The following is a 19,891-nucleotide window of genomic DNA, read 5'->3' on the forward strand; positions in this document are numbered from 1 at the left end:
TAACCAGCTCTAGATAAAGCATGCTTAATGGTGACAACCAATGCACAGTCTACGTTTTGTATACGACCATACGTACGAATGCATGTGTTTGTATTGCCACTGGTGTGTGTATACATGATTGTGTTGCAGAGTGACCTAACAGCGATCGGTTTATTTAAGGTATGTATATTTTATTAATTACATTTTCCGGACACTTTACGAATGTACTTTGTTGAGTGACACATCATTAAGGAAATCTAGATTATTTCACTTGTAAAGTTTGATCGCTGGATTTTACTTGTAGTAGACTAGACTCCTTTTTGATTAATTAATTTGTTTATTTAATTTATAACCGATTGAAGACGTTTTGTCTCATGCTATTCTTCGTCTTGAATCTGAGCTAAATTCCCCGTCGACATACATGCTGACGTGTATTTCACTTACATGATCCATGATTCAGAATTTAATTAAAAATTAGATTTTACTTTTGAAGTGATTAGCTCGAAACGGTCATATCGTTTCAGACATACAGATGCTCATGTCTCAAATTATGCAGACAAGTCCAATTTTCTCACTCAATAAAACTATACGTTAGATTATGTATGTGCTCATTTCTTGCATAAATAAATCTGTGTAAGTAATGTTACGATGAAATGGGAGTCTGTTACGTATCGAGAGCATTACTGTATATAGATTGGTGACGCAACGCCCATTGAGGGATACTCACCTGGAGCGTTCAATAGCGGTGATTAGTTCCCCTAACGGCAACTTGGGGCCAGCAGGTTTTAAGCCCATTTTATCCAGCATAATGGATCGTTAACCAGCTGTTAACCACATGTGGTTGATAACATTATAACGGGAAATATGCATAGTGCATAATCCATATAGTGGATTGTTGTGTTGCATGTATTTCTGTTGTCAAGTGGAGTAATGTAAATTTAAGTTTTCAAGTCCGCATCCGTTTCCTCTCCGAGCACAGTTTTACAGAAAACCGGTAACTTGAGGGGTTGGGCACCGGGAGTCATGCATGAGAAGGACGATAATATTATGTCGGGTTGAAATCAACAATATGTCAACACGATGTGAGTCTCGCTGCATCCCTATATTCTCACTGCATAATTGTTAACAATGCTTATGTTTTGTTATATTCCTCCGAGTTGTAATTGAATTAGTCTAGAGGAGGAAATCCGTCACTGGAGCGTCTGTTGATTTGTGTACAGTGGGTGGGTGAGTCATGCTCTCTCGCGTGGTGTGGATTTTAATGTAGCATGTGATTTTGATGTTGTCTGTGGTGAATTTACTAACTTATACCTTGCATTATCAGCCTTGATGGAATGAACACTATTTAGTGACAATATTCTGAAATCGTGTAGAGTATACAGTGATTGTGAAATCCAGTTATCAACTGTTGATACAGATGTATAAAAATATCAAGGTCCTGTCTCCTGTTTCTGAAGGTAATTGTGTTTACATGAATAATCAATTAAATCAGTTAAATAGCAACAACTCACACACACTTATCTAATATTGATCTAATATTAATAATAAATTCAAAGTCAGTGCTCGTACAAAATTTATTGGGGATGTATTAAGAAAACGTACACATGGTATTGCTTTGGCGATTAGGGCTAGGACAAGTCCAAATTTAATACTCAGGTACCCAACCCCCTATTATCTGACCCGACCTGCATACCTGCTGTAGGTCTCAAAGAGTTGGGTACAAAATGTCTGATTGGGAATTGTTTTACCGGACCCCTTGCAAAAAGTATTCAGATATACATATGAAACAATCTGGGCCCACTTGCACAAAACGATCTTAGCGCTAAGACTATTGTAAGCCTATGTTAATGTATGGGAGTTAAGATCATCTTAGCGCTAAGATTGCTTTGTGCAAGTGTGCCCAGGTCAGGCATACTCAGAAATTGACTGAAACTTTATCTTTACACAAAGATATAAAAGTCAGAAAGATATGCAAACTTGTAGGTAACCATGGAGTTATAGTTGTGTACTTTTCTCACTACACAACATATCACAAGAGTAACAACAGGTCCGGGTAGTCCTGTGGGTACCGGGTCCTACTCTGTACCCACCCAACCAGAGTTCCCGAGCGAGTTATCCGTCCCAGCCCTGTTGGTAATGTTTCGATGTTGATTCTTACACCATTCTGAAGATGGGATGAGTATGACCATTATCCATATCCTTACTGTACATCTGGCTTCATCCAGCTATCTATGTGCTATTTGTTATCAATAACCTGTTGTTACTGTTATCTGCCATCACAACTTATCCTGTATATAAACCTCTCCTCACTTTCTTGTACTCATCCAATCTCAAGAACAGTGTAGAATCTACTTAGAATCATCTCCAATGCAATAAACCAGAAGTTAAATTGTTATCCATAAAATTGTTCTTTCTCTTATTTACACACCAACTAGAAGGGGCGGTGGGGTAGTCTAGTGGTTAAAGCGCTCCCTCGTCACGCTGAAGACATGAGTTCATGAGTACAATGAGTGAAGCCCATTTCTGGTGTCCCCCACCGTGGTATTGCTGGAATAGTGCTAAAAGTGGCATAAAACCATACTCACTCACTTACCAACTAGAATGCCAGTCAAACAGTTGATGATGTATAAGACAAGTTATGTTTTCGCACTTCTTGCAGAAACGTAGAAGAATCAGTACCATATCTGCCACATTGTAATGGACCTGGATAACACAAGTATTGCACGATGGAGAACGAAGATGTAGCAACGTGACACAGAAGGACACTATCCAGATCTCTGCATCCCGAGAGCACTATGACACACAAGTATGTATTGGCAGCAATCAAGAAGAAGGATGTGGACAAGTTCTTCCAGCTGATTGATCTCCCGGGCTATGATGTCAACACATCGGCAAAGGGTGACACGCCTCTCATTTTGGCAGCCAAATCAGGTATAGTCTACAGCCAGTATGTCTGTACAGTTTTCTTAAATGTTTGAAAACAGTGTAGTGCTTCAGATTCCATGTGGCTGGTGTCATGGGTAATATGTGTATGCAGTGTTAGACCAAAGGGGGTATTTGAGGTTTGTCGCTATAGTATTTTAATTTGGGGATCCCCTAATGTTTTAATTCTAGCTTAGAGTGATGACAAGTACACCTAGGCTTATGCCAAATACATGCTTAATTTATAACACTACTTAGCACCACTAGTGATATGATGAAGCTGGAACTGTTGTTCATGAATCTCTCCCCATCTTGTAATGAATCTCTCCCCATCTTGTAGGACTGTGTCACTGTCTCTCTCCCCATGTTGTTTGACTGTGTGACTCACTCTCTCCCCATGTTGTAGGACTGTGTGACTCACTCTCTCCCAATGTTGTAGGACTGTGTGACTCACTCTCTCCCCATGTTGTAGGACTGTGTGACTCACTCTCTTCCCATGTTGTAGGACTGTGTGACTCACTCTCTCCCCATGTTGTAGGACTGTGTGACTCACTCTCTCCCCATGTTGTAGGACTGTGTGACTCACTCTCTCCCCATGTTGTAGGACTGTGTGACTCACTCTCTCCCCATGTTGCAGGACTGTGTGACTCACTCTCTCCCCATGTTGTAGGACTGTGTGACTCACTCTCTCCTCATGTTGTAGGACTGTGTGACTCACTCTCTCCCCATGTTGTAGGACTGTGTGACTCACTCTCTCCCCATGTTGTAGGACTGTGTGACTCACTCTCTCCCCATGTTGTAGGACTGTGTCAGTATCTCTCTCCCCATGTTGTAGGACTGTGTGACTCACTCTCTCCCCATGTTGTAGGACTGTGTGACTCACTCTCTCCCTATGTTGTAGGACTGTGTGACTCACTCTCTCCCCATGTTGTAGGACTGTGTGACTCACTCTCTCCCCATGTTGTAGGACTGTGTGACTCACTCTCTCCCCATGTTGTAGGACTGTGTGACTCACTCTCTCCCCATGTTGTAGGACTGTGTGACTCACTCTCTCCCCATGTTGTAGGACTGTGTCACTCACTCTCTCCCCATGTTGTAGGACTGTGTGACTCACTCTCTCCCCATGTTGTAGGACTGTGTGACTCACTCTCTCCCCATGTTGTAGGACTGTGTGACTCACTCTCTCCCCATGTTGTAGGACTGTGTGACTCACTCTCTCCCCATGTTGTAGGACTGTGTCAGTATCTCTCTCCCCATGTTGTAGGACTGTGTGACTCACTCTCTCCCCATGTTGTAGGACTGTGTGACTCACTCTCTCCCCATGTTGTAGGACTGTGTCAGTATCTCTCTCCCCATGTTGTAGGACTGTGTCAGTATCTCTCTCCCCATGTTGTAGGACTGTGTCACTCACTCTCTCCCCATGTTGTAGGACTGTGTCACTCACTCTCTCCCAATGTTGTAGGACTGTGTCACTCACTCTCTCCCCATGTTGTAGGACTGTGTGACTCACTCTCTCCCCATGTTGTAGGACTGTGTGTGGTGACGGAGAAACTGATCAGCAAGGGTGCGGACCTGAACATGAGAGACGGCGATGGGAGGACTGCCCTGCTTCATGGCTGTCTGAGTGGCAACAGTGAGGTCGTCAGGCAGCTGCTCTATGCAGGCAGTGACACCAACAATGTGAGTACAAGATGATCATTGCCGTAGTCATGCAACAGTCATTACTGCCGCCTGCTGAGATGCATGGATAGAACTTTGGAACTACCCCACTGGCCCCAGTCAGCTGTCTGGTGTTAGGGGTACCCCAAGAGCTTGTAGTAGTATAATATTCCAGCAATATCACAGTGGGGGACACCGGAAATTGGCTTCACACATTGTACCCATGCAGGGAACACTGTGACCACTAGACCATCCCCCCACCCCTTTCAGGCTTTTAAGGGGCAGCCTGATATATGTTATCGCCATTGAGGGAAGCAGACATTTCAGATTAAATTCCTCTGCTGCTATGAATAAGATGTGAGTTAATAAGTTTGTTTTGGTAATGTGTCAAACAGGCAAATATGAAATAGCCACAACAAAACTCAATTGGCAAGTTCAATTGCAGGGGATTGGATGGAAATTAAGAGGATTTTTTGTGTGAATTAACATGATTAAAGGCCGTAATAATTGCAAGCTGGGGTATATTCCTGCTGTACTGCTTGTTGATGGTCATCTGAAGCTAAACTCAAGTGGTGTGGATTGAGTTGCCTGGCCTTCAGTTGATTAGTTACTGTCAATTTACATACTCACTCACTCACTCACTCACTCACTCACTCACTCACTCACTCACTCACTCACTCACTCACTCACTCACTCACTCAACCACTCACTCACTCAACCACTCACTCACTCAACCACTCACTCAACCACTCACTCACTCACTCACTCACTCACTCACTCACTCACTCACTCAACCACTCACTCAACCACTCACTCAACCACTCACTCAACCACTCACTCACTCACTCTATATCCCCCTGGTTTCAGTACACAGTGAATGGTGACTTCGCCCTCCATGAATCCATCACCAGCGGGGACATGGACACAGTCCAGACGCTGTTAGAATTGGGCACAGACGTCAACAAGTCCAACTGCATCTCCGGCTACACACCGCTCATGTTGGCGTTGCTCAATGGGTTCGGGGACATTGTCAGGCTGCTGCTCCGATACGAGGCCAACCTCAACCAGTGAGTATACACACGCACAGCCATCTGGTTTCTGAATCATATTGTTCAGCAATGCAACCAGATTCAGCACCTTGAATTCATCATGAAGTCACCTCATCTCAAAACCTCTAAATCATGTGGATGACCAGAGTCAAATACTAAACCCAACACAGAAAAACAAAGAAAAACGCCATGGCTAAACGATCACATTAAAAGTGAGCGAGATATGGTAATTTATATGAGGGGATAAGGTACATATAATTGTGGTGAAAGTTGTTAGAATATCGCTGAAATGTCAAACTTAACCCCCCTGTTTAAAAAACAGGACTTGTCCAACATTGCTGAGGTCAGATTGTATTCAGGGAGTCATCATTATTAAAAGACAGGTAAATATTTTTAAGGCATGTACTTTTTACTAAAATCCTTAAAGAAGCTGTACATGATGTTCATGTTCATCATAATCATTTTGTCACCCTGATGGAAGTAAAGAATTATCTCCCTTAGAATGCGTGGAATGTTATGTACATTAAGTCTTTTTGACGGCTCACAGTTGTACCATGACTAGTGCTAGCTTTCAATATAGATGTTAGTGATCGATAATCGTTAACTAAATATTGACAATTGTTGATAATTATCCGAGGAGTAACTTTCAGCAAATATACAAAAAGCTCAGAGACAAAACATCATATTACACATCACTGGTGAGTGGTGACACATTTATACATGGATTACTTTGTGGACATTTAAGGTATAACAAAATCAGTTGCTTTTGTCTTGAGCAGTCGACAAAAACAAGTTGCTTTGGTAACATTAAACTTTATTTCATCACAATAGTGGATGTGAGATATTATCGATGCCACAACTTTCATATTTGATATAGTTAATTAGGAAATAAACATACTGTGTTGTCAATGTAGAGCTAGGTTACCTGTAGATTTAACCGCACTAAATTGAATTTGGAACCAAAAGCGCAGCGTGAGGTTTCAAATGTTAAATTTAGCGCAGTTAAATAGTTAAATAGTGATATTGGGACAAATGATCATCTGAAGTTTCCTTTTTTAGCATTACTCCAATTGAAATGTACCTAGAGTAACCTCCCTTCCACCAAACTCTGCTTCCAAAATATAGGAAATTGGTTTGAATGTTTTTTTAGGCAAATCAATTCTTAGGATTAACATTATTATCCTACTTGCAATTATGTATTAGAGAAGTTTAAGATAGTTGAACAATTATTTCTTTATTGTGAAAATGCCAATTGTCAGTATGAACCAGGGAATTGTAAATTGAACACAGGTCTAGTTATGGCACCTACAGGTTACTGCTGGCTGTAAGAAACATCCATTGCCTTTAGGCAGATTATTACTGTAAATCTTGATATTAACTCGAGCGTGAATTAAATGCGAAAAATGCAAGTGGTCATCGCATTTATACCAACAATAAGACATTTTGGATAGCAGAAATTCCAACTTAGACATACGCTGAAAACAAACAACTATGTATTCCACATAACTGTTTATTGAGCAGCACTTGTTACAAGTATATAAACAATGTCATTCAAACACTAATTACATCCTGTGAATTGTCACTGCTGGGGTCAAGACAAGCGTTCTACTCACTCATGTCATCACTGATCACACCTGCAAGTCCAGACAGACACCACCCAACACAGTGTCTTTGCTCTTTGCGACTGCATCAAAGGCCGACACGAGCCAGCGCGCACGTATTGTTTTAGCTGAAATACTCTACTCAGCGCTTATAAGCCGTGTTATTTGGTGTGTGATTGGATTAATGTAAGGTTGGATTAATGTGAGGATTCTCCTGTAAACCTGACAGAGGACATTTTGTTTAGATATAAATCCACTGATGCTTGAGAGGAGGGGGTGTCGCATTCATATTGAGTCACATTTTTGGCTAGGGGCCAGTGGTCGCATTCTTTTGGAGACACATTAATTTCACGTTTTACAGTATTCATACATCAAATACTTGTTTGCTTGTCCTGGTTACTGAAGCCTGATTACTGTGAAATAGCTGTAAAATGACAGACAGTTGGAACTCACATTCACTCACTCACAGACTACACTGAGTAACTGACTAGAAGCATCATGGAGCCTCACTTCATTAGGTTTTTGGGCGGTCGGGTAGCCTAGTGGTGAAAGCGTTCGCTCGTCATGCCGTAGACGCGGGTTTGATTCCCGACATGGGTACAATGTGTGAAGCCCATTTCTGGTGTTCCCTGCCATGATGTTGCTGGAATATTGCTAAAAGCGGCGCAAAACCATACTCACTCACTCATTAGGTTTGTTGTAAGGATACATTTCATGAACTGTTTCCTCTGTTCAGGGCCATCATGGAAGGTGACACAGCTCTTCATCTGGCTGTTCAGGTTGCTCCTCCGGATGTGATTGCCGACCTTATCCATGCTGGTTGTAACATGGACATCCTGAACAACATGGGGGAGACTCCCCTCATCGTGTCGGTGTACGAGGGACGCATTGATGCTGCACGCTTGTTGATCCTCTCAGGATGCAGCATTGACAGGTACGACTACTTCTCCCCCCTCTGTGTCGCGTGTGTGCAGAACAGCGCCATCATGGTGCGATATCTCCTCTCCGAGGGATACAACGTCAGCAAAGATAATTCAGTGAAACAGAACCTTTTTTTCAAATTTGAGGACAACTACCCTGAACTTTTCTCCTACATATTTGAGGACAGATGTGTGAAGCCCATGAGTCTACGCGAGATCTCCCGAGTTCGTGTCCGTCAATTACTAGGTCCTGACGTGTCTGGTCGTATTTCACAACTCTCACTTCCAGGGATACTGAAGGACTGGGTCGTACAAGATGTGATATACTGAACGCAGGAGCATGATCTGCTTATTTATGGTCTGCCATAGATTCTGTCTACATCCAGTTCATCATGCTGAGTGCAGGCTGTGGTCTGGGCTGCTGTCTGTCAACTGCAGGTTTGCCCTTTCTTTGCTGGAAAACATACAACTTGGACATACAACTCTCTGTTACAGCAATATATATCAACAAGTAATATGTTTCCAAATATGATCACAATGATGATTTAGAAGCACCCTACAAAAACACTTACTGAGACAGTCCTGTGTCACAGGCCGACAGAGTTGTATGTAAAGACACTTATGAAATGTATGTAAAGACACTTACGAAATGTATGTAAAGACACCTACTGAGACAGTCCTGTGTCACAGGCCGACAGAGTTGTATGTAAAGACACTTACAAAATGTATGTAACGACACCTACTGAGACAGTTCTGTGTCACAGGCTGACAGAATTGTATGTAAAGACACTTATGAAATGTATGTAAAGACACTTACGAAATGTATGTAAAGACACTTACGAAATGTATGTAACGACACCTACTGAGACAGTCCTGTGTCACAGGCCGACAGAGTTGTATGTAAAGACACTTATGAAATGTATGTAAAGACACTTACTGAGACAGTCCTGTGTCACAGGCTGACAGAATTGTATGTAAAGACACTTATGAAATGTATGTAAAGACACTTACTGAGACAGTCCTGTGTCACAGGCCGACAGAATTGTATGTTAAGACACTTATGAAATGTATGTAAAGACACTTACTGAGACAGTCCTGTGTCACAGGCTGACAGAATTGTATGTAAAGACACTTATGAAATGTATGTAACGACACCTACTGAGACAGTCCTGTGTCACAGGCCGACAGAGTTGTATGTAAAGACACTTATGAAATGTATGTAAAGACACTTACTGAGACAGTTCTGTGTCACAGGCCGACAGAATTGTATGTAAAGACACTTATGAAATGTATGTAAAGACACTTACGAAATGTATGTTAAGACACTTACTGAGACAATCCTGTATCACAGGCCGAGAGAGTTGTATGTAAAGACACTTATGAAATGTATGTAAAGACACCTACTGAGACAGTTCTGTGTCACAGGCTGACAGAATTGTATGTAAAGACACTTATGAAATGTATGTAAAGACACTAACAAAATGTATGTAACGACACCTACTGAGACAGTTCTGTGTCACAGGCTGACAGAATTGTATGTAAAGACACTTATGAAATGTATGTAAAGACACTTACGAAATGTATGTAAAGACACTTACGAAATGTATGTAAAGACACTTACAAAATGTATGTAAAGACACCTACTGAGACAGTCCTGTGTCACAGGCCGACAGAGTTGTATGTAAAGACACTTATGAAATGTATGTAAAGACACTTACGAAATGTATGTAAAGACACTTACTGAGACAATCCTGTATCACCGGCCGAGAGAGTTGTATGTAAAGACACTTATGAAATGTATGTAAAGACACCTACTGAGACAGTTCTGTGTCACAGGCTGACAGAATTGTATGTAAAGACACTTATGAAATGTATGTAAAGACACTAACGAAATGTATGTAACGACACCTACTGAGACAGTTCTGTGTCACAGGCTGACAGAATTGTATGTAAAGACACTTATGAAATGTATGTAAAGACACTTACGAAATGTATGTAAAGACACTTACGAAATGTATGTAAAGACACTTACAAAATGTATGTAAAGACACCTACTGAGACAGTCCTGTGTCACAGGCCGACAGAGTTGTATGTAAAGACACTTATGAAATGTATGTAAAGACACTTACTAAATGTATGTAAAGACACTTACAAAATGTATGTAAAGACACCTACTGAGACAGTCCTGTGTCACAGGCTGACAGAATTGTATGTAAAGACACTTACTAAATGTATGTAAAGACACTTACGAAATGTATGTAAAGACACTTACGAATTGTATGTAAAGACACCTACTGAGACAGTCCTGTGTCACAGGCCGACAGAATTGTATGTAAAGATAACTGTGATTCACATTTACACAAACATGTATGTGATATTTTTCTCGGCCATGCAACAACTCTGAGTCTTGCCTTGCCAGGATCCACTTATTGTAGGTCTGAATTCAGAGGGGCGGTCGGGTAGCCTAGTGGTTAAAGCGTTCGCTCGTCACGCCGAAGACCTGGGTTCGATTCCCGACATGGGTACAATGTGTGAAGCCCATTTCTGGTGTCCCCCGCCGTGATATTGCTGGAAGATTGCTAAAAGCGGCGTAAAACCATACTCACTAACTCACTCACTGAATTCAGAATCATCCTGATTAAGATCCTTGGTGTGTCATCACCATAACCATTTGTGTTGGCATCAGTGTTGGGGTAGCTATCAATCCATCTTCCCGAGGCAAGAGCGTCCACTAGCCTTTTAATCAAGTCTTGTTACCACCCTTGCCACATTAAGCCCACTTCCCTGTGCTACATATGATTGGACTATCGCACATATTGATAGTCCAATCAGAAACAATTTCACAAAATCAACATCCATGACTAGTACACCTTCATTTGAAAGTGATTAACCGCTGCCGGTCTTTATTGACACGTCTTTTCCATCTTTTAAACCCCCCAAAGATTGCCTGATTTTGTGTCGGGGATAAAATCGCGAATGTTTTCCTTTTCTGATCGACTAGGTCGTTGCCTATGGTATGCATATAGTGGCCATCTTGGTGAAGATATAGGAGATAAGAACAGCGATCTGATTGGATATCGCGTTTTCATTACAAGGGGCACAACTTGTGATCTACACCAGGTGGCGCAAGGGTCGAGCCAAGAAAAGTTGCCTTGATGTGGCAAGGGTAGAAACTAGACTTTGATATTGGCTAGTGGACATGCCTTGGGAAGATGCCATCAATGCCACTCTGAGCTTTCTTCACACACCATGAGATGCAAACCAGCATGAAACTCTGCTCACTCACACTCACTCATTATTCTTCCAAGTTTCCAGGAAAGCAGTCATGGCCCTGTGTTTGTTGAATGTCCTATACATGTTTAACATCCGACTGTCAAAGTGCCCCGATGACTCTGAGAAAACGGGCCCAGCCTTGAACAATTCCAGACAATCAATAGTAATGTTGATCGTTGTGTGTATTATGTATTTGTAGGGTAATCACGAACTACTAATTTGTTGTTGGGGAAAGGATGTTAACACTTATTTTGAACTTTCCTCATAATATTAAAGAAGATTTACCCTTTCAAATAACTACTAAAGGGAACTACAGTAAACTATGGTTATAACGAACTCGAAGGGATCACTAATTTTAGTTTGTAATAACCTTAGTTCGTTATAAGCATATAAACAGCATTTATACAACAAATGGTCGGGACTAAAAATAAGTTTTTTATATTTACTGTATCTATTTATAATACTGATATCAATATTCAAGAAAAGATTTACATTTACTCAGTGGCTATCAAACTGTTTATGCAAAAGTTTATGATGTCATATTAGAATATATTTATTTGAGAAAAAAGCAGAGATAGTTGCAATCTCATTAAAATCAGACCTTAGTTCTCATGACCGCTAAACAAAGGTCTGAAGACATCCCATAAGGGGTCACGGCAGAACGACCTTTCATCCGACCAATCAGTGTGTCGCTTACCAGATTATGAAAGTGCCAGTCGGAATGTGATTTCTAATCATGCAATCTTGAAAACTATAACATGGTGTATTCAGAATGATAGTTACGGGTTTAACGACTGAATCCTTACAATCTAGACCATATATTAGCCATTCCAGAATGTTTTTTGGTTCAGGTTTCAAATTTGTAATCAAGAATTTGTCAAAATATGTTTCGAAGCGTAGTCGCCAATTTGAAATTTGTGCCGTAAAGCATGAGAAAGCTGCCCTCTGATTTGTCATTCCATTGGTCGGTCACAGTTCGCGCAAGGTCGGCCTGACGTGACCCGTAATGGGATGTCCTCTGATCTTTGTTTAGCGGAAGCGAGAACTAAGATCTGATTTGAATGAGAATGAGGTAGTTGTTTTGAGGGTACGTTGCAATGGGATTTATATGCACTGTATGCTAGTCTTCAAATTAAAGGAAAATGTTTCTCTAAAATATGTTGAGAGGAAGATTTATATATATTTACAATTTGTGATAAGAAATTTGTATATTCCTTTGTTTCACTTTAAATACTTTTGCTATACTTTATTTATATATTTATGCAGAAATTTAATGCCATTTTCCTTTTGGCATAATTGAGATATATGATGCATGTGTTACTGACATGTCTTCATGACAATTACTTAGCTAGCTTTATGTTGGTCATTCAAGAACTTGCTAATGAAGTGACCAAACTATGATGAATTTTAAAACTTTTTAGAATAATTCAAGTTTTAATTATGTCAATTCTTTTATGGACTTTTGTTAAATATTGGGCCCTGTTCCACAAATAACTAAGACAACTCTTATACTTTTAAAAAGACTTACGACAGTCACTGAGTTACGATCACTTTGTGGAATAACGCCCTGAAACCTAAGATAATTTTATGTTAACTATTTTACAAACATTTTGGTTATAACAGGACGGAAACTATGAGTGAATATATTTTACACTGAAAAGGAAAAATGTGTCTACAAGTTGCCTATTTCAGCTTTAGTATTAGTTTACAGACAAAAAAGATACAGCATTATTATGCTTATATAACACAAGATCTGATTTTATTGATATGTATTTAATGTTTTATTGCTTTCTTGCCATTGCGATGTGATTTTTGGTCTTCTCATTGGGAATCGCTATGTCTTATATGAAAAATATTTCACCCATTCCTTGTGAGCAGTATATTCCATCCTTATTTGTAAATATGTCATTATTTCAAAAGTCTGGGAATTGTACAGAATTTCTACAGACTTTAAAATTGTTCTTTATGCACTGAAATATTTTCTGCTAACAGCGTACACACAAACGGTAGCAGAAATGTCATGATGCTGTTACTATGGTTACAGTGTTTACAGCACTAAAATGTTTACTTTTCAGACGTTCAGCATGATAAATGAGTCTCTGGATAATAATATAAAAAAATCAGTCATTTGAAGTAAGAGAGGTGTCACAATGATATTACTCTTAAAGATTTATAAGGCTTTTATGTGTGTATTGATGAATGCTCTGCTGTATTGACATTTTATGGTGGCACATTAGCAGGGATGAATCCTTAATATAAAGAATCAGGACATCCTGGGTCAATAATAAAGAAAATATTTAACATGGTGATTGTACAGCCATCCCCTGCTACCTTCTTGGTGGCACTGATTGCTCAGCAGGATAAGGCATTGCATTTCGCCTGTACAGAGTTGTGTCCCTTAGCTGAGCCAGGATAAACTTGGTTCAATCCCCAGATTCACATCAGTCTTGATCCAGCAGCATCATTCCTGTGCTCATGGGTTTTACCAAAGTAGTATATTATCTTCATCACTTCGAGCTTTTACCACCACATGATACTGAAATACCATTCAAAGAGACCTTCAACCCAACTCACTGTCAACAGCAAAAACATTGTCGGGTTAGAATTAGTAGTAGGACGATGAACCAATGGACCGATGCATCAGTGGATCGCAAATTTTTACTTCTCGATACAATTATCGATCACAATCGCACTCAAAGTAATAAGTATCAATTCTAACCTTAAATGTATTCTTTTATAAATGTTAAACCAAAAACTAATTACTTGTGAAATTGAGTAGTGAAAAAGTAAATATTTTCATCTGTTGCGCCATACTTGACACTGTCAGCTGTAAATCGATAGTGTGCCAGGTATTTGGCCATCCTGTCTATGAAAAACATGGCTTACGCACCACAGAAAAGAGCACATGCAATTATTGTCGTGAGCAAGGTATCGTGATACGTATCGGATCGCACAGTTGGTGTATGCTCCCAGCCCTAGAATCGCAGCATTGATACCCCTTCCTGTAGATATTCATTGATGCACCCTGAGAACTGTGCAGCTGATACTATACATTAGAGAACAAATATGCACTTATATTGATGTTCCGGTTCCTGAAAACTGTCACCATGACATCGGCACAATTTCTTGCAACTGTGATAGTGTGATGTTATTAATGTTTCAACATGACATCATACAATATGTATGCAACACGTTGTAAATACTTATTTATTCAATTCTTTTAATAATTCCTGATTTTTTAGCATTTGTTTTCTTTTGTTGAGTTTTATAGTTTATGGTCATGATTTTGCAAACCATAGAACTAGACAACTTAGTTTAGAATTAACTTCAATACAGTTTTGTGTTAATGGAGGTATGAACGTAAACATACCATACTGTATAACTTTGCGTAGCGTACACATTTAGTTTTACGTTTTTGACTCCATAAATGCAAAAATATATTGATGTTTATTATAGGTCAACAATAATAACGACACTGACTGCTAATTAATCTTTGACAAATAAAAACTTCAGGCAACAATACGAAAACAGTGTCATCATTCACCTCAGGTGTTCAGCGCAAACCTTCTTTGATGTAGTCCCTTAATGGGCTTGGCTGAAATATTTTGTTCGTCTCATAGAAACAAAGATGAAAACAATTGCTTTGATGGTCAATTCAAATGCCACAATATCTCTTGTAATGTATAATTCATTAGTAAAAAATATAACTAATTGAAACAGTAATTCTACCAGCTAATGTAATGAATTAATTAATTTGTTCATATATCTGAAATGAATATTTTTGGATTTAGGAATTATAGAATGTGTTTAGCAATGGCAAATCAACGTTTTACAATCAACAACATTAATATTGTGTATGGCTGAGCCAACGTATGAGATGGTATGTTGTTGGCAAGGATAGTTGCAAACATCTACAGTATGATAACTGCTCTAATAAGACATTAAAAGATATTGTATAAAAAATGTATATTTTTCTTATTGCCATATGAATACGTTTCTGATGAGATATTACTTCCGTTAAGATGTAACAGGTGTTTCATAACCATGATTACAAATATAATTCTCTCCATCTTTCTAATCACAATTATCCTGTGTATTATTTATGTCAATGCTTTAAACATCCCACTGAGAGATGGAGATATTGTATTCAATGGGCCCAGGGTATGTATCATTTAGTATATTGATGGAGATGCTTGTATATACTCTAGCTATTTAACCTAGGATGCAATATTTCATTATTTCATTTCATTATTAGATACATTATGTCATTTACCTGTGTAATTCCATAAACACCCTATCAATTCCTTGTTGCTTGGGTTCCAGAAGTATCTGATTATACATTGTGTTACATGTACGGTGCTCACTATTTATAACTCTACCATAATGTAAAAATATCTATAAATAAAAAAAAATATACATTAATTATGTGTGTTGTGTATTTATCGATTGCAGCATTCTGTTGTAAAAAAGGCAATAAATCAATAGTTTCACCGGTCCATCAAACTGATGAGTCATCCCACAGCTTGGAGTAGCCTTCCCTGCACATTATTCAGACAGTGGTTCGAATCCCAAACAAGAACCAGCACTTGCATTAGCAGTGTCTGAAGCCATATAACAGCTTAAAGTGGAACCCTGTTTGTTTGAACTATACTATTCAAAAGAAGTTTAAGAACACCCGATTATTTCATATTACTATAGTTAATCTACTACGCCATGACACTAACTATAGTAATATATCAGGATCGGGTGTTCTATAACTTCTTTTGAGTAGTATGTACTGTTTCCAATTACATCATTTAACTCATTTTCTGATTAGCCAACGCCTCTGTGGTGTAGTGCACAGGGAGTCATACCAATAGACCTCAAAACTGGTAAAGGGCTAAAAAGGACTGGCCGTCTTGGAGCCAGGATACTGTCTGAGTGGGGTGTCAATGTTAAACTGCAGCATGGTATCTCAGTGGGCTAGCACTAAAAACCGGCATAAGGTCGGACTGGTACAAGCAGCCACACACGCATGTATGTCTCTATGTAAGTGAAACTATCCATGCATTAAGACGGCCCCTCCAATGCTTATCCCTGGTGTCCCTGGACTAAGGCTGCTCTGCATATGATTTGTTTGTTTGTTGTTTAACGCTGCAACCAGCAATATTCCAGCTGTATGACGGCGGTCTGTAAATATTCGAGTCTGGACCAAACAATCCAGTGATTGACATCATGAGCATCGATCCACGCAATTGGGATCAATGGCATGTATCAGCCTGACCACCCGATCCCGTTATTCGCCTTTTTCGACAAGTATAGTTGCCTTTTGCGGCAAGCATGGGTTGCTGAAGCCCAATTTACCCCAGATCTTCATGGGTCAGGAGACTTCATGATGTGCCAAATCGGGTTGCATTGCTTAATAACATGATTCAGAAACCAGATGGCTGAGCGTGTGTATACTCACTGGTTGAGGTTGGGTCGCCCTTTAGGCAAATATCGGTTGCTGAAGACCTGTTCTACCCCGGAATCTTCACGGGTCGGTCTGCACATGACTGAAATGTGGAGCGTACAAAGCATTGGAGACTATGTCCCTGATATATCCCTGACTATGGATACCATGTACTGTATAGCATATACAAGTTGGATATGATTATGACAAGGAGTATTAAGGATAACTACTTCATTTTTATACATACAGATGGGGAAGGTGATGCCTCGTTCACCCGATAGATCAAGATAAAGCCCTGAAACGTTGTGCATGTATAATATACAGAAGTTATGAATACACAATCGGCCATGGGAGCCGTTCCAATTTACACTTGTCAGAGGGGTACTCAAAGTACGTGATCTAGACTACCAGTTGTCGGACTTTCATTTTTGTGGAAGCCTCGGTGGCTGAGTGGGTTAGATCGCTGACTTTGTGTGCTGGCGACTAGGTGCCTGACTCTGGCAAGTGTGGGTTCGAATCCCGGACGGGACTCAGCCCCCCAAAAGTACGACAATCTGTACTTTACTAAGAAAGTGTTATCCCAAATATAGCATCTGTTATATACAGAAGTTGTTATCTATAATTCTCAGTGTCACTGGTTGCCATGTGATACGATGAACCCATCACAGAGAGCAGTGAGTGAGTGAGTATTTTTTTACGCCGCTTAGCAATATTCCAGCAACATCACGGCGGGGTACACTAGAAATGGGCGTCACGCATTGTGCCCATGTGGGGCATCGGACCCGGGTCTTGGCGTGACGAGCGAACGCTTTAACCACGAGACTACTCCACCGCCCCCAGCAGAGAGTAGATCCCTGCGTTATTCATGACGTCTCGTGACGTGACTGACCTTCTTGCAGGTGAACTTTCAAAAAGTGACAATTTCTTTAACGCCGCACTTAACAATATTCCATCTATGTGACGCCGATCTGTTAATAATCGAATCTAGATCAGACGACCCAGTGATTGATATCGCGAGCACTCATCTTCGCACTTGGGATAAGATGACATGCGCCCACAAAGTCAAGGAGTCTGACCAACCGATCCCTTTAGTCGTCCCTTTCAAACAAGGGTTGGTGAAGAACAATTCTAACCTTGGTCTTCAAGGGTGAAGGGGCAATTAGTGACAAATGAACTTTTCATCCCTAATTCAAGATAAAACCATCTTGGCCAACCGATCCCCCAAAACACAAATCAACAAGCCCGCGATACTGACGAAACTATGTTGTATGTTTTAATAGGGCCTTCAACAGAACCAGCGTGGAAGGTGTCGTGTACGGCTGTAGGTGAACTCGAACTCGTAACCAATATCATTCGTAGCCATGGAGATTTCGTAGACACTCACAACTTTTTGTCTACGAATTCGCCGCATTCGTTTTGTAGGCAGGTGCAGACTGTTCCGTTATGGAAGCATTTACGGAGGTCATGTTACACGCCGAAGAGGACAGATTTACAGGTCAAAGGTTAGAAGATATAATAATGACCAGATTGAAACAGTTCACTTCCTATTTTAAACAGATACTGAAGGCGGAATACAATTAACAATAGCCCATTCAACTATGTCATATCCCCTCACTACTGTTCTCGATAGGTTTCCCGGACTTAACTTTTGGCTTGAGATCCGTGAAGATCCGGGGTAGAATAGGTCTTCAGCAGCCTATCCTTGCCATAAAAGACGACTATGCTTGTCGTACGAGGCGACTAACGGGATCGGGTGGTTAGGCTCGCTGACTTGGTTGATGCATGTCATCGTATCCCAATTACTTGGATCGATGCTAATGATGTCAATCACTGGATGGTCTGGTCCAGACTCGATTATTTACAGACCGCCGTCATATAACTGGAATATTGCTGAGTGCGGCGTTAAACAAAAAACAAACAAACAAACGTGTGGCTTGAGACCATCGTGAGATGAGACTCTAGTAGATATAGGGTGGTTTAGCACTAGTATGTCAGGACCTACAGATGAATAACTTGGTTTAGGCAGGTTCTGTACTTAACGTTTATTAAGAGATGAGACGTCTCCATGATGAAACCCGAAGCTTCCTGCTGTCCCGAGTTTAGGGGTTGATGGACGCTGCATATGTTTGTATGCTATATAAATAATACAGTAAACTACGAGCGACCTCAATTGCCTGACATCTCCCAGAGCTACACCTCATGTGATATGCTGATTGGCTGCCCCATATACTGTGTCAAGTTAGAATAGGGATCGAATGGTCGAAAGATTGGCGGTTCAGTATGATGACTTAGCCCTGATTGACATTCACACTGTCAACCATTGGTTTGCCTGTATCGGGACCCTTCCAGACAGGCGCACCTGATAAAGCTGGCATATGACTGACTGCTGTGTTAACGTGTAATCAATCACTATCAAATCCATATGTGTTCATTTGACGGATACCTAAGACTGTTAAGGTTCACATTACATTGAGAGACCGCCTCCGTGGTCTAGTGGTAGAGCGTCCACCCGAACAGCGGAAGGTCGGGAGTTCCATCCCCGGCAAAGTCATACAAAAATACGTTAAAAGACGTTAAAAGATGGTACTTGTTGTTACCCTGTCTGGCGCTCGGACTGGTCGGCTCGGAGTCAGTATACCTTGTCTGAGTGGGGTATTCGTGTTCAACTGTGGCATGGTATCCCAGTGGGCTAGCACTATAACATCGGCATTAGTCCGGACTAGTACACACACACACACACACACACACACACGCGCGCGCGCGCACGCACGCACGCACGCACGCACGCACACACACACACACACACACACACACACACCACACACACACACACACGTCGCTATATAAATGCAATAATCTTCGACGCGACGTTACACCCCATTTCATCCCACCTCCTTACCAAGAGCACCCTCTTCCTGCAACATCTGAGATGTGGAGAAAGCATCTCCCATATAGGTATATGTGCTCATGACAGTAAGTAATTTCAGCATCATTGAACATTATCCCTGTGATGTCACGGCGTGTTGGTTTGATATGCAAATAGCTCCAGAGGGAATA

At 40.6% G+C, this 19,891-nt stretch overlaps 1 protein-coding gene across 1 annotated transcript; it reads left to right on the forward strand.

Moving 5' to 3' along the window:
• Window positions 1-963: 963 nt before the first annotated feature.
• LOC124117035 (putative ankyrin repeat protein RF_0381) lies at window positions 964-12,300 on the forward strand. The gene is made up of 5 exons (XM_046478715.2): window positions 964-1,061; window positions 2,639-2,910; window positions 4,430-4,581; window positions 5,428-5,627; window positions 7,947-12,300. Exons 2-5 carry the CDS (start codon window positions 2,775-2,777, stop codon window positions 8,458-8,460), a joined length of 1,002 nt encoding a protein of 333 aa, XP_046334671.1. The 5' UTR covers window positions 964-1,061; window positions 2,639-2,774; the 3' UTR covers window positions 8,461-12,300.
• Window positions 12,301-19,891: the final 7,591 nt, after the last annotated feature.

The sequence above is a fragment of the Haliotis rufescens genome, unplaced genomic scaffold (assembly GCF_023055435.1).
Source record: "Haliotis rufescens isolate VD_foot unplaced genomic scaffold, xgHalRufe1.0.p SCAF_45, whole genome shotgun sequence".
In the NCBI taxonomy this organism is placed as follows: Eukaryota; Metazoa; Mollusca; class Gastropoda; order Lepetellida; family Haliotidae; genus Haliotis; species Haliotis rufescens.